We start from the raw sequence: 16877 nt of genomic DNA, 5'->3' as shown, positions 1-16877 counted from the left end.
TGGATCGGTAACATTGGCCTGACTAATTCTTTCCTCCTATGTCGAAATTTCATCTAGTAACGGCACTTCCTGTCATCTAGGCCTACCACGCCTACCACCATCATGTCCATGTCTTGACATCTTAATGAAGGTAACACAAGAGATAAGCACATTTACAAATGTGCCAAAGCTAATTAACTTGCGTCCTAATGCGATGGACAACAGATAATCCATTCCACATAAACACGTAATCATATAAACACATACGAATTTCCTTACTAGATAATGATCGTCCTACAGCGCTGCTAGAGTTCCAGTAAGAAATAGTAGTGATCAAGTGCTTTTCTAACACTTCTAGAAACCCATAGACCCAATCAATGTCTTAGAAATTAAACTCCATACGCACTTAGTAACATAAGCATGTTATTACATGGCATACCAGGTTATTCTTAATACTTATTGGTAAGATAACCCATTATGGTAAAAACTGCATCTCACCATCCCAAAATATTCAAACTCGGTAGCTCTAATACCAAATTGTCACGCCCTGAAATAATTACAATAGACCATATCCACAATATTAATAAATAACGACAATGTATATATGTAATTCTTCCATTAATTCCAATTGCTTGCCCAAAAGAGTAACATATGCAGATATACATTCACAAACTTAATTCTGAATCTATAACATATGTCACTTAATAGAGAAATGGATTGAAAAGTAAACAAATAAGATAACGCCCTAATGGCCATAATTTTCCAAGACAATGTTTGATTACAACAAAATAGATTTAAATCCAACACGGTTAAAACCCTAGGCTTGTACAAATCAAATACAACAATTAACACAAAAAGAAGCCTTCAGCTCGAAGTTCCTCCCAAGCTATTGCCTTGGTAGAGACATATCATCAGCACCTGAAAATGATTTTCCCACATAGGGTGAGTCAAAACCTAATAGGAAGGTTTATGAATCGTAACAAAGATATAAGGTATATGCATATGCAATACTCGTGTCAAAAACATTTTGTATCTCCCTTCAAAACCATGCAATGCCAAATCTATATCACAATTCAAGAATCATTTTCTTTATAATAGAAAACAAGACTGTGAATACAACTCTAGAAATCCCTAGATACGTGTTTGCAAGCAGGCTATACAAGTACTACCACTTTGTCATTTCTACTGATATTAACCGAAAGGCTCGACACCTAACCGTGCGAATTTCTAGACTTTCACCAAGGACACACAAGCCAACATAATACCGTAACCACACCCCTACCCATGTTCACCAATGTATTCACCATTTTTTCTCAAAACAATAAACACTTTAAATGTGTTAAATATGCAACAATACCCATGCAAATTAATGAAAAAATAGTTTCAATTCTCTTAGTTCTCATGCAATTTCTACAACAATCATAGTTTTTTTCCACCGATAGCCCAAAACAGATATCTATAAACAGATACATAAATTTCCAATGAGGTTATATTTTCCAAAATCTCAATATGAAAACGATAATACATATCCAACTCCGCCATCTTGAAAGTGATAATATATATCCAACTCCGCCATCCTCATCAACGTCAATCACAAATCCAACATCAATTCCATGTTATAGATTCAAATCCTAAGATTAATAAATGTATTAATGCATGTGACACATTTTGTAATACTTAATGGAAATCAATGAATGAATAATAGTAAGCTTCCGCATATCTGTTGAGAGTTATGAAGGTATCTGTTTTCGTTATTTTCAGGACATTATAGAACTCGTTAGGCAGTTCAAAACTTTTCTTGTGCTTTTTTTTTTTTTCTTCACAAACTTAAAATTCAAACTCAATCTACTTATTATAACCTATTCATTTTTAGTGTTCATAAAGGAGAAACTGCAGACACAATTCAAGTTCAGAAAACAACCACAACCACCACTATAGGAAAATGAGTTGTGATGCCTATCATATATCCTCATAAAAGTCGGTTGCCTGAGATGGTAAAAAAAATAATAATAATAAAATTTTAAATTTTTAAAAAATACACACACACACACACACATATATATATAACGTGAAACTGATGCATATCATATCACACGAAGGTACACAAACTATGAAACTAGATCTAGTTCGTAACTCCCCAGAGCCAACCTAAAAAGTTGCATTGTCATGCTAATCATTTTATAAAAGCCAAGAAATGGAATAATATACAGGGGCAAACTTTGAAAAACAATATAACCTATTTATTCATTACTATCACGGAGAGTATCCAAGCAAATTATCACAGGTAACCTACTATGCTGCGCATCTTTTACTATACTGTACAGTAAGCCACCTGCCTTTTTCCCCATCTCGATCCAGCTCTGCGCACAAGGTTTTCTTCTTTTCCTTTCTTCCATTAAGTAGCACTGCTCACGAGCTTTTCTAGGCTTGAATGGGTATTACAGAGATGATTTGATCTAATGTCACCTACTGACACCATGCCTGAGCGTATGTGAGTTAAGTTCATCACCTAATCTCATCATCTGCCTGCGGTGTTAGCAGAAGAAGGCACTTCTGTTGTGCTTGAAGGCGGAGTTTGGGGATGAGGTGTGCTGACATCAGCCATTGCATAGTCATCTTGAATTGTACCAAACTCATTCCATTCAACCCCAGCTGTGCTCAAGAGTCAGGGATTACAAATTCATGCTTGAGAACATTATGAAAGGAAAAGAAAAGGAAAACCAATCAAGAGTATAGGATACGCTCTGTCCACATGTCTGTAATGCTAACATCGCCATCTGGTAAAAGCCAGTAATCTGCATCGCTCTGCAAAGACCAGAAGAAAAATATATATATATATTTAGAAAAATATCAAAATCATGATGTTCTCTCTCTATTTTGATTTGCTGACCCAAGGTAAGCAAATTTGCAGACCGTCCATTGACTTGGACCACCGCTGATAGGAAAACTCTGGCTACTGGTTTTTGGTAAAGACGCAAGGCAATAACTATTCTCTAAATAGCATTGGTTATAGTTGCTCTTGGCAGATGGTATGAAGCTATTCTAAGAGTATTATGAGTTTTGAGTTTGACTTGCCATTGGCAATTTGGGAGCTTCTATTTGCACAATACCCTTTTTCTCAATTCACACCAATTTGGTAGTCATATATCAACTACCAAACAAAAATCAATTGTTTGGATATCAACATCCAAACAAAAATTAATCGTTCAGATATCAACAACCGAACTGGGTTTTTGTTTGATTGTTGATATCCAAGCAATTTATTTTTGTTTGATAAATAATTTGATATCTGAACGAAAAAAAGGTGTGAACTGAGAAGTGTGGTGTGCAAATAGAAGCTTCTTGGCAATTTGTACCTCCTAACCAAAACAACTAATAATTGGTTAAATTCTAGTACTCACATCAACTTCTGGGACAATCTTCATGATCCCACTCACAAAGTCTTGTGAGGCATTTATATTAGAGCATAGTCTATGATCTTCTTGACCCTGCATTTCAGTGTCATTTCTGCTTTCTTCAGTTACCATTGGTGCAGCTGGATTTCCATCAAACCCTGATGTCAAAGGAATACTTGGGGATGCCTCATCACCATTGATCTCCTCAAACTTCTCCTCAAATTGACTGAAACAAAATACAAATCTAAGTGCATCTATGTACATATATACACAAGTAAGAACAATCATGGTTGTAAGAATCTTATGATTCACAATTTGATACAAGTTTCAACTGAAAAGATTCTATTTGTTCTGTTGAATCTTAAATTAAGTGAATCGTACGGTTCAATTGATATTTTGTATAGTTCAGTCCTATTTGCATAATGCATAAAATGACATGGTTTTTACAAAATAAAAAAAGAGATCAATTAATAATATTGATATATTTGATTTTATATGTATATACATACATACAATTTACTTGTGTTAATATTTATTTCATTTAAATATTATGTGTATTTTTATATGCATTATCATATACATATATAAAATTATATATTATGCTAAATAAAGTGAATCTTACGATTCACAATTCAATTCGCGAAAACAATGAGAACAGTCAGCAAGAGATGGCCTCTCATCTTTACTTCTGTCAAAAGTGCATAAGGTTTGACTAGCCAAAAGATGGAAACAGAATAGATAGCAAACTCCCACAAATAAATGTTTTGCATACACAGCGAAAAGTACCTGACAAGGTAAACATCTATGGGGCCCATTGTGCTCCTGAGCACTATTCTGTATCTCCTCTGAGGATATTCAACAGCCTGGTAAATAAGAGAATTTTAAGAATATGCATGTTCGGATAATTCTTGAATCTAAAACAATCTCAACTTACCTCATCCGGATCTGGGACTTCGAGTGTCGTGCCATGTGGAGCTTTAATTGCTATCAGGGTTTCATTCTGGCAAAAATAACGAGTAGTTTGTTTAAGAAATTGTTAACTGAAGAATCTAAAGGCAGAGGACATGGGATAAAAATAGCCTCATCACCATAAAACCGAGAAAGAAAAACTTGAAAGAACTATATGGTACAGGAAACAAATTAACCTGGAAGCAAGGTAAGCCTTTGACGTCATCTTCAGTGACAAATAGCCACCTAGAAAAGAAGAAACAAGACAATACATTTGCATTAACTAAAATGAGAAACCACAGTTCAGAAAAGTATTCCTATGATACCGACTAACTACAATTTTAATAACTGAATTTCAATATAGGTGAAGGCAGAAAAAGATTTTACTTCTGATTTCTTTCATTTTCACTCAGCTCTCTCAACCTTTCCTGCATTTCTCTGCAAGAAACCAAAGTATAGAAGCATCAGCATAATCCAAGCTTGAAGAAAAACAAATTGATATGGTTGCCTTGGCACAGGTGTTGCTGTGTGACCTTATTTGTTCATCTACTTTGTGTTCCTCAATGGAAAGGTTTTCAACTTCTGCCTGCAGAGGAAAAAGTACCCATGAGGACAAAACCCAACATGATTCATTTTTCACCTTTTGACCAGGGTAACATGGATTGTAGATGATGCATCATAATATGGTATTATTCCATACAACTAAAAAGAATCAACCCAACAAAGTCCTAACAGAGTTACTTCAACTTGTCATTTTGTGGACTATATCCATATATGTTTAACAACTGTTTTAAGCTGGCTATCTAGTTATCCAATCCTGCTTCACCAGGCCAGGGACTTGATGAACAAAGACACATTCTAAAAAGTAGAACACAGACTCTTAAAAGACACAATAATATAAATATATGAGTCATGTGTCTATACTATTATTAAAAGGAAGCACTCCACTTGGTGTCTCAAGCCTTTCAGACTTTTACCATACGCTAAACTATCCCTATAGTCAAACAATAATTACTATATATTTGTATGTTTCTTTAATTCACTAACAAGATCAAACATTAAAATCATTGAATAATGCCTCAGCAGCCTTAAAACTGCCCAGTTCACTCAACAACATTCTATTACGTGCATGTGACGTTTACCACCTAACTTGGTAACGTTTCCTATCACAACTCCTTTCCCCATGTATCTTTTTAATATTTTAAAATTTCCCAGAACACATAAACTCCTTTTCCTATATATCTTTTTAGTATTAATATTAATCTTTTTCCATAAGTTCACACATGCATCGCATGTGCCCAATCGCTATTATACATATATGCATGTACATATTCATATATACATTCCATGAGATAAACATTTACCTTCAGGTTATATATCTATGTTTCCACAGAATGTTATAATATAAGAAAAGATGAGTCAAGTCTCAGCATTTAACTGCTACCACTCCCTTATATTTTATACTTACATTAATTGAATTTTGTGGATTTGGGGGTAGGAAGAGAGCAAAGGCATTGTGGCTTGGTGTGGTTGGAGCATGGATTCTATATGGGATAGAGTTCGGTGTTTGGCATCCTTTTGGGCCTCAGTGTCCCCTTCATTTAGAGGGATCCCACTCTTTTTGATATCCAAAGATTGGAAGGCTGTGTGCAAATCAAGATTTTACTTTTTTGCTTTGTTTTGGGTTGATTTTGATTACTGATTTTATGCTTTACCTCTACTGTACTTAGTCTTTTTAGTTAATAAAATTCCTTTCGCTAGCGATCAAACAAAAAAAATTATTCTTTATGCATTTTAAAAAGTGACTGCTACATGCTTGACTTGTGTCAGCAATGCATATAATCCCTATTTACATTAGAAGCTGTGGAACACATTAGGAACATATCTGGGATGTTTTCAAGGGGAATGTCACACACAAACCTTGCTCCTCTTAAGAAGTTCCATTCTATGTAACCACCAGTGCAGATGATTTGGATAGTGATACTCCAAGAAAGGAAAAAAAAAAAACAAAGAAGACAGAGAGAGAGAGAGAGAAATGGAAAGAAAGTAAAACACATGCACACACATTTTCAAAAAGTGGTACTGTGCACCTAAGCCCCTGAAGTTTCTGCATGCCAAGAAGCTCATAAATTTCCAGCTTCAACATACCTGTATGGTAGCAACATTCTCATCAATCTCCCCTGGCCTTGACACATCAAGTCCCCTAATTAAACGATCATTTAGTGAGTATCATCTAATGTGCTGAGGTGATTCTTAGAATTATAAAAAGAAAATGAAATATAAAGCAACTGCCAAAGAATTTTATAAACAATTAGGAAACACATCCATACTTCCATTGAATTCTATTCTTGAGCTTTTTCTCTATGAGACCAATTCCTTCAAGAACATTTGTAATATCATATATCCGCCTCTTTTGTACCTGTAACAACAAAACCCAGCAAATAGCAATTGAATAAACCTTCAAAACACATGATGCACAGATTTGATAGTATAGATACCTCTAATGTGTCAGCAGCTTTATTTAGATCAAGAATACCATTTTCAGCATGTTTGATGAGATTGATGAACTTTTTTGTCAACAGACCTAAAGAAAAATCACAACACATTGTCAGCAGTCATTCTTATGGCACATACTAACTCTACTTTGGCAAGGTATACAACATGGAGTCAATAGCAAAAGAAATCGAGGTCCATTTACTACCAAAAAATAAATTACTTAAAATTTATATCGAGTAATAATAAAAAGTAAATATGAAGATAAAAATCAAGAAATAAACATGTAAACAATAATTTAGTTACCTAGGGAGCTATCATAGCGACAAGGACCAACTGGAGTGAGATTATTGCCTGAAGGAGAACCTGCAAATTCAAAAATGTATTTCAGATTTTTTTTAAAATCCGTATGGGTGAAAAGTTCCCAACTTGTGAGCAATTCAGGCAATATTGAATCCCAAGATAAAGACTTGAAGTGGGTGGTAATACTCACCAACATTTGCCACAGGAGTTTGGGATCCAGCTCTATTGCATTTTGCAATCCTTGGCACTCTTTGTGCCTTTCCCCTTTTTCCTGATACAGGTGTTTGAAGAGGGCTGCTAATAGGTTCGGCATATCCAGTGCTGGGGTTGCGATCACTAGATTCAGCTTCATGATCTGCCGTTTCACTCTTCCTCTTTAGTGGCTAAAAGACACCCATTTAATTTTTAAAATTAGAAATCAGCAATATCTTTGAAAATTTAACTGTGCGATTATATCAAAAATCAATTGAAGTACAATCAGATGATAATATTATCATGATAATCAGATATATTGATTGGCTTTAAAACATAAACAACTGCACAACTAACATAATTTTAATGAGACTATCAGCGAGGCTCGACTGAGAAAAACAGTTAGACAAAAACGAGTTTTAATGCTCCATCCATGATACAACAATCATAATGAGAGATTAATAGTATTGGTAGTTACCTATAAAAAAAATTTAAAAAAAATAGAAAAATTAATTTTTTTTTTCAAAAAAAGAACATTTGACAGCTAAATATACTATGAAAATCAGTATGAGGAAGAAATAATTTTATTGAAGAGAAAATAAATAATTTTAAAAACAAATAAATAAATAAATAAATAATTTTATTGAAGAAAAAATAGATTTACATAGGAGGACAAGGAGTCCTCAAAGATCAAAACATACCTGACTAAGAAAACAAACTCAACAAAAACCAAGCATCGTCAAGATAGCTATGTGCTACAAACAAACAGCCCTCCAATCTCTAGAACAACCAAAAAAACAAAAAACAAAAAGAAATTCCTCTAAACGGCGGAGATACAAGTCCCAAAAAGATGCCAAACTACCAACTTTATCCCACATAGAGTCCACATCCTGGATTTTGTCTTAAAAAATCCTTGCATTTTTTCCAACCAAGTAACTGAAAAGATAGCGCATACCATATAGAGCCACAACACTTTTGCCTTTTTCTTCCCTCCAAATCCCCAAAAATTAATTAACATATGAAAACTTGCAACTGGAGCCGCCCACAAAACCCCCATCAGATGGAAGAGTCTATTGCCACAAACTCATCGCCACATCGCAATGTAAAAAAAGGTGATTCAACGATTCCTCGCCCTTTTTACACACGATACACCATTGAGGACGAAGAACACGATTGGGCCTCCTCTTTTGAAAGGTATCATTCGTCAAAATGCTTCCATGAGCCAACAACCACAAAAATCTTCACCTTGAGAAGCACACAAGATTTCCAAATTTCCTGACAGGATGAAAAAGAAGACACTCGGTTTATCAATGATTTTTTCAAATGAGGACTTCCCTGTAAAATCCCCTGAAGGATGAATGGACCAAACCCTTATATCACTCATATTTGGGTTCAAAGAAAAATGGTCAATCTGAGATAGCAAAGAAGCCAACTCACAGGTTTCCCTATCATTAAGATTGCTCAAAAAATAAAAATTCCAAGAAATAGGAGCTAAAAGAGAACATGCCAACAAAGAAATGGAGGAATTATGAGAACGCGCCGCTCCAAACAAATATATAAAAGGCCACATCAAAAGAAGAATCACCTACCCAAACATCCTTCCAAAAGTGAACATTATCCCCATTGCCCACCCTCAAGAAGAGAAAAGTAGACCAAAGTGGAAGGACATGACAGATAGATTTCCAAGGAGATAGACCATTCCCCAGGGCAAAGATTTAGATGTGAGCCAACACATCTCGTCTTCCCTACCTCCCAAATGTCCAGCCTGTATAAGGCCTTAAAAAACATCAGCATCACTTGATGTAAAGCTCATCAAAATACCATACCGAAATGAAACCATTGTCATCCCTATCCAACAATCAACCACTAAGGACATCTGTCCACTATAATCTCATGTAATAAAGGAAAAATAAACTGGATTGTCTCCTATTCAGTTAGGAAACTTGCTTATGTTTTCCTTCTTTTCAGAGGTATCCCCGTTCTATATTGTATGTTGTTTGATTCTTTTCAATGAATTATTACTTACCAAATAAATATAAAAAACAAGGTTGTCCTTAATGTCATACAACCACGCCAAATATCATAAAAAAAGCTCACCTTGTCACCATCTTCTACATGTTAGAAACTCATCTCATTGCTTCCAAATACCTTTCCATTAACTCACACCATAAGATGTAGTGACCTCAGCCATGATCCATAGCCTCCAACTGTCACGACCCCACTCCGCCCCTAGTAGAATGGTGCCGTGATGGTCAGCAATCCGAGATTACCAAAGGCCAACTTACAAGGATTCACACACAATCAGAGTATATATATGGGGCTTACATGTGCGGAAGCAATAAAATTCAATCTAATTAGTCCATAAGAGCCGTGCATAGATTAAATGAAATGACATACATAACGTGGTTTTACAACTTGAATACAAATAAAATAAATACATAATACATCTTGATCAAAAGGCTTCTCAAGTCGACATAAACAAAAGAAATAAACTACAAGCTAAGAAGCATAATCTTCAAGATGCTAGCAAAATTTTGAATCCAAAACAAGCTTGCAAAATACACCTAGGCGTCACCGCCTTCCTGCTCAACACCTACATATATATAAGGAGAGGGTGAGCTTGGATACTCAGTGAATGGTATAAGTAATAAAGGTTTGAATGAATGATATCCGAGATCTTTTCCAAAACAATACATATCATAACTTTACAAATTAAAAGGATGAATCAAGTTCATCTATCAAATCTTTCAAAGCTTCTTGGATGTTAATAACATCTACATAATACCAAAGGATGACATTCCGAACAAACAAACCCACGCGGAAAACCGTCAATGGCAAAACAAGGGTGCAGTTGAATTATAGTCCCCTGGCACTAAGGACTTTCCCAGAATGTCATCAAAACAAATATAATACGTGATACAAAACTAGGGACAATCATTCATGCTTGAACAAATACTTTTCCAAAACGAATCAAGACTTTATAACATAACTTTATTAAAAATACCACTCACATAGCTCTTCAGACATCGGGGTTAAAGCAAGGGGTCCAAGTTCTACAAACACATGGCAAAGTCTACTGAATGCACTTCAAGGGGACAAGAAAGAATGCTCAAAGATGGATATGAAACGTACTCTCAAGACAAGCCTTACATGAATGCAAATGATCCCGGCATTTCCTTCAAGACTAGCTCAAGTCAAAGCAAAACATGCTGAAAGTTAAAACACTGTTTTTCATCTCGAGAAAAACATGTTGGGTACCAACTAGGTCTTTGCCGAGGTCCCACACCTCTTGGCCGAGGTGTGGTTACCAAGGCTTCGGCGAACGGCTGTCTGCCGAGGTGTTCATGCAAGATAGACTAATGGTGCAAGTGATCATGCAAGGTAGGCCAAAGTGAAATACGATGCTTGGCCTAAGAGTGAGATCTAGGCAAGAGTGGTCTTGGTGACCACACCTAGGGAAAGGTAAAGTCTGGAAATCTGGATTTCCTTCCTTGAAGCACATGAAGAACATGAACATGAAGAACATAAAGAACATGAATGCTAAAATCATAACTTCTTTATTCAAAATCTGAGATTTCATGCTATGAGTTCAAAAACATTGACCTTGGTACCCATACTTGAAGATCTTAAGAAAACAAACAAAAAACATGGATCTTGATACAAACTTTCGAATCAAAACATAGTTTTATTACAAGAACACAAGAACATCATTTTCTCCTTCTAAAACAAGCTTTAAATCAATGCATGGCTCATGAATGATGCTAGATCATGCAATGTGATCGAATCAATATAAAGAATAACAAGAGTAGATCAAGAATCTAACCTCAACACTCGGATCAAACGGTTTAAACTCTAAGGATTAAGCTTGGAAACCTACTTCTCTCTCAAGAACTCCTCTTCCTCTTCCTAGAGCTTCTCTCTCTTCAAAGGCAAAAATATGACAAAGTGATGTGGGTTTCTCTACTGCTAGCAGACTTAACCCTCTGCTGGGACACGAGGCAACGACCGGTTGGCTCCCCTAAAAAAGGTGACTAAGTGAAAAGACAAGGCTATGACAAAGTGTATATGACAAGCAAGGTAACAAGGGCACTCCGGCGGGTAATGACCTCGGATTGGGACAAGGCTTCAGCAAGTAAGGTCTCAATGATCTCGGCTAGGAAGGATAACATTTGGCCTAGCTGTGCCACACCTCGGCCTAGATGTGCCACACCTCGGTCTAGGTCATACCAGTCCAGGAACAAGATCACCAGGTGCATGGATCAAAGATCTCTAATACCTAAAGGATAACATCTCGGCTTAGATGATACATATCTCGGCCTTGGTGATGCACACCTCGGCCTAGATGATGACATCTCGGCCAATATGCCAGGGTGAAGGTGGAGGTCAGCCAAAGTGGTTCCAAGATGGTCCTAGGTATAAGAGATTCAAGGGTGTCACCTAGGCTTAAGATGACCTCGGCTAATCACACACCAAACAAGGAACAAAGCATGCAACAATACTTAGATAAAACAAAACAAGATTTTATGAATGCAATTTGACAAGACAAAATCATATAAATGCATGTGAGCATGACTAAGGCAAAGTGAGGGTTGTTACACCAACCACATCCATATTTTATAAAATCATTCCCCTTTAAAATTTGGTCTCACATACACATCCATACTTTATACAAACTCTACTGATCAAGTTTGTAATCCTATTAAATAAATATAAAGACATATACATATTGCTTCTCCAAGTCACATACCAGCATTATAGTGCCTTCCACATTAAGGCTGTTTCAATGATCATGAACTACATTTAGAATTGGTGCTTGGTGGGTGGTGTTGCAACCATAAGCAAAAGGGATCATTGTTATCATTCACTACGTAACTTAACACCAAGTATTTCAAGTCTATGCTTTTATTTTATAAGCAGAAAAACTCTTAGCATGAGAAAGAAAATTAAGAATTTAACTACAAAAAACCTCTTAACAACATATATGCTGATAGTTAAACTACTTACGTCATACCCAAGTAAAAAGTTGTCTAGTTCATTAATAAAGTATAAAAAGCCATTGGAAGCATTTCTCCATATCTCCAATTAATTGTCAAGTACCTACCATCCATCAAATTTTCTATTCAGAGTTCTTTCCTACTCTTTCCTGTCATCCATTCCATGAAAACTCATTTATGAACATATGGGTTCCTGCTGCCAATATTTCGTATCGAAATATCAGTACTTATCTATATATATATCCAATGGATTTTATCATATAATTTGAACTTCCAACATCATTAGAGCACGTCATATCATCATGCCATCCTTGTGCTAGGCTATCACAACCACTCAAGCAAGATGCATTACATAGTTCTTGATAAATATTAAAGATATCAATGAATGATTTTAACCCTCCTGAATCTTTATGTGGCAATTATCATTATCTTCCTCTTAACAAGATCATGATCAGTTTCATAACTGACAAGACTGACCTTTGCTCTTAACATGACATAGTTGCAAATTCTGTTAAACCCGGCTGTTTAAATCTAAGTTGAAACAGCATTTAGATCACACAAAATCATAGTTCCATTAATAAAAATTACTTTAAGCAAAAATGTTCACATCTAGAACAGTCTTCCAAAATTGATCCAATTTCTGAGTATTCGCCTCATAAGGAAGATATAAAGCACCAAACGATCATCAACACACCTTGAAGGATGCATTTTCAATAGCAACTCTCAGTGACTTCATTAAAAACTCTACCACACACATCAATGAACTCGGTCCTCACCTCATCAACAAAACAGTCAATACATCAAACCCCCTAACCAATCTTCCTTAACCCACATAATTCTAAAGCTATGCCATCTCAACGAATCCAAACATTCCAAAAAGGGACTAACTTGAAGCACCAAATCAGCAGATCTTAATGCAAATTCTCCAATTCCACAAACCCATATAAAAATCACAACTCACACACAGTCCCGTTTAAAATAAAACCCCGTAACCAGGGGTGGAGCCAAAGAAGGCCCAGGGGGATCACGTGCCCCCCCTCAATTTTATACTTTTTTTGTTTTTGTTTTTGTTTTGTGGTCATATACAAAATGTATTCTTTTTTTTTCTTAGCATGTTCTTTGGCTAAGAATTTATTGTATTGTTCACAATAAGTAGTTATTTAATACTTTGGGAGTACTATGTGGTGTTGTTTATGCAGTAGTCTAAACCAATAGTGTAATGAGAAGTCGTATGAATTGAATATAATTAACTCATTATTTTCAAGTAGTTGACAAACTACTTAGTGTGATTTGTGATTTCTCATGTTTTGAGTATCACATAGGCAATGTCATACGGTACTCTAAGACTATTTAATAATTTCCATTCAAAACAAATCATTTATAAGCAATATCATCTCTTTAATTTTTTCTATCAAATAAAAATTAAATAGATTTTATAATAATTTGTGCTATAAATGATGTGTTTTTATTTTCTAAAATTAGGAATTTTGATCCATAATTTTTTGTGCTAAAATTACAAATTTACATCACCATCCCACGCCGAGCCATTACACACTATTATAGAATTTTGATTTGTTCCTATTAATAATGATTTTTAATTTCTTATGCTTAAATTTAGCTCATAAAATTATTATTATTTTAATATTAATCATGATTGTTTTTTTAAATAAAATATTGTAATTAATAAGTACACTGCCCGTAACAAATCTTCCTTAACCAACATAATTCTAAAGCTATGCCATATCAAAAAATCCTAACATCCCAAAAAGGCTAACTTAAAGCACCAAACAATCAGATCTTCATCCAAATTCTACAATTACACAAACCCACTTTAAAAATTAAAAAATTAAAAAAAAAATCAGAACTAAAACACAATCAGATGTACATATATGTGTGTGTGTGTATATATATATATATATATTAGCATTGCTATTCAGACACAAAAATTAGACCCATTTCTAGACTCAAAAAGATGATTGGTTGATAATTAAATATTCTCTAATTATCAACAAATCAACTTCTTGACAGTGTACAAAATGGGTCTAAAAAGGGACTTGTATATCATTTTTCTATATATATATATACTCACGGGAGATTTGAACACGATTGCGTCAGGTTCCTTCTGTCTGTTATCGACAACTGAGGGCGAAAAGCGGTAGTAGTCTCCTAAAGGCGGCTTCATCGGCGTGAATGGAAGCTGACGCTTCAATGGCTGTTGCTGTGACTGTTGCATGATCGGCTCAGTCGGCATATTCGAAGCTCGTGAAGTAGACATGACTGAACTCAGAGAGTACCGATTGGTTGAACGACTGAGAGATCGATCGAACCCTCTTTTTGTGGGGTTTTGGGATAGAGGAATAGGAATAGGAATTGGAATTGGAATTGGTGAAGATGAGAAATTTGTAGTGGAAAATTGGAATTGGAGGAATTGAGGGGAAGATGAAGAGAAGAGTAAGATCTGATTTTGAGAAGGAGAAGAAGATGAGAGAGAGGAGAGGATTAAAAAAAGCGGGAAGAGAGAGAAAGGGGTGACAGAAGAAAACGAAGGAAGGAGGGAATTTGGTTCGGATATAGTTGTGGAGGGAAGCACTTATAAATGATTTACACTTATTTATAATAAATAAAACACTTATCTTCTTTAAATAAATAAAAAAATAAAAAAACAGGAATGATATTATGTGAATGAAAATTTGAGAAAATAAATATAGATTAATTGAGGCGAAATGAGTGTAAGTGAGAATTGTGTTTTTTTACACCAACTTTGTTACATATTCAAAAAAATTATTCAAAAATTTATTCACAATTAAATGTGTAGATTAAATTGACTATATGTGCATAGTCTATGTTAGGTCTCTTTGTGTTGTTAATTTTGCAAACAAGCACATCTCAATTGTAAAGTTAGTGCCCTGTTTGCGCTTGGACCGCTTGAGCAGTGAAGTGATGGCTTAAGCGAAGAATGGCATATCTCAGTAGTTTGGATTTGTCTACAAAAATATTGGGAGATTTGATTCTGCGCTCAAGCGAACTTTCTGTCGCTCGAACGAAAGCACTTATGGTTTCTCCGCATCTAAGACACACCATTCAAGAGAACCTTCTTGCGCTCGAGCAGTCTTCACAACCTTGTTTCTTATAAAACTGTGCGAATTACAGATTTTAGGATTACGACTTCCAAATCTAAAACTTAAGAGAGTGTATGTGCTTCTGGAGTTCTTACCCTTGTTTCCCTTGATGTTTTTGAGATATTGGTCACGTCATATGAATTAGATTGCTTAAATTAAGGGGGTTTGTTTTGATTCTACTTTGCAAGAGTATTTGATCAATGGGTTTCGAAAATTTGAGTTTTGAGGCTTTGAAGGAGTTCAAAGTAGTTCATCATTGTGGACTCAATTTAGGTGTTGTGGATTCAACACAAGGCTAATCAATTTCGAGACGAAGGCGTTGTTGAAATAGGTACAAGAGACGGAAGACAATTCTTAAGCATGTAGAGTGATTGTTTGTACTTTTGTGTATTTTCATTATCTTCATAGTGGATTGATTAGTGACTTTTAGCTCGTATTTTTTTTATTACAATTGGAGGTGTTCCAACTGTGATTTTTTTCAAGTTAAAATCTTTTGTGTCAATTTATTAATTATAAAATAACAATCTAAATCACTTTCGTACGTACTAAATGATTTAGATTGTTAGTTTTGTGTGTTTAGGAATTACCGCAATTAAATCTATTTCGAATCACGAATGACTTAGGTTTTTCAGTCAATATCATACTAACTTTGAATTTACACCTTACATTTTACAACTTTTTTATTAAAATTTTTTGAATGGCTATAGTTATTATTTTTATATAGTGTTCATTTATATTGAACATATGCCTTACTTGTGCCTTAATAATTTATAAAAATTAAACATAAAATCAAAATCATTAAAAGATATAGAATAACTAGTTTTCATCTTATTTTGATTTTACATATTGCTTAATTATAAAATGTGATAATCACCCCCGTGATTAATTATGTTAATTATATGATTTGCATTGATTATGTGTTTGTGTTAATATGTGCCACGTGTGATTTGAAGTTTGTTATTGTTAACAGATGTGTATAGGATATGAATTGAACCTATTTGAATCAGACAAGTTCAATTCAAATTTGTTAACAATAACACAAATGAAATCACACATGGCACATATCACAATGAAAATTAAACACATATTTGGGAAGTTGGTTCCCAAATTTTTTTCTCATTTTTTCCACTAAAAGACAGAAGTTTTGCAAAACCAAAAAAAACACATCCAAACAAAATATCACATCCAACCCCATAATCATTTCACTTTTTCTCTCACAAACATCACATCCAACCACATAAAAACCCAACTATCTTCCCAAACACTAAAATTTTTTTATCTCATAAAAACCTACATCTACTAAAATCTACATAAAAACTCACTTCCCAAACACCATCATAATTAAATTAATATAATCATGATATGCATTTTGGGGTCATTGCTATATTGAATATAACATGATACCTATTGATGTGACTTGAGATTATATGAACCATTATGACATGACTTTAATA

General features: G+C 34.7%; 1 protein-coding gene across 2 annotated transcripts; it reads right to left on the bottom strand.

The window, feature by feature from the left end:
• Window positions 1-582: 582 nt before the first annotated feature.
• Window positions 583-14886, bottom strand: LOC114264236 (transcription factor E2FB). 2 transcript variants are annotated; one of them, XR_014351107.1, is made up of 15 exons: window positions 14394-14886; window positions 7309-7501; window positions 7122-7181; window positions 6821-6906; window positions 6653-6741; window positions 6471-6525; window positions 4856-4908; window positions 4710-4760; window positions 4520-4568; window positions 4309-4374; window positions 4161-4237; window positions 3381-3600; window positions 2721-2784; window positions 2316-2631; window positions 583-897 (listed from the first exon to the last, which is right to left on the bottom strand). XR_014351107.1 is itself a non-coding variant. In XM_028204829.2 (14 exons), exons 1-14 carry the CDS (start codon window positions 14577-14579, stop codon window positions 2498-2500), a joined length of 1383 nt encoding a protein of 460 aa, XP_028060630.2. In that variant the 5' UTR covers window positions 14580-14886; the 3' UTR covers window positions 2044-2497. The 2 variants fall into 2 exon arrangements, 1 of the variants encoding a protein (XP_028060630.2); XM_028204829.2 differs by lacking the exon at window positions 583-897 and having other exon boundaries at window positions 2044-2631.
• Between the last annotated feature and the right edge of the window lie 1991 nt (window positions 14887-16877).

This window comes from Camellia sinensis, chromosome 14, assembly GCF_055761805.1.
Source record: "Camellia sinensis isolate YWXY chromosome 14, ASM5576180v1, whole genome shotgun sequence".
Taxonomy (NCBI): Eukaryota; Viridiplantae; Streptophyta; class Magnoliopsida; order Ericales; family Theaceae; genus Camellia; species Camellia sinensis.
This window is presented reverse-complemented; position numbering and strand designations above follow the sequence as displayed.

Bases quoted from the DNA above. Each gene is read 5' to 3' on its own strand.
- LOC114264236 (XM_028204829.2), bottom strand. From the start codon at position 14,579: ATGTCTACTTCACGAGCTTCGAATATGCCGACTGAGCCGATCATGCAA. The intron at 4,761-4,855 runs GTCACACAGCAA...GGTTTCTTGCAG, and splicing joins AAAGTAGATGAACAAATAAG to AGAAATGCAGGAAAGGTTGA. The intron at 4,375-4,519 runs GTTAATTTGTTT...TATTTTTGCCAG, and splicing joins AAGGCTTACCTTGCTTCCAG to AATGAAACCCTGATAGCAAT.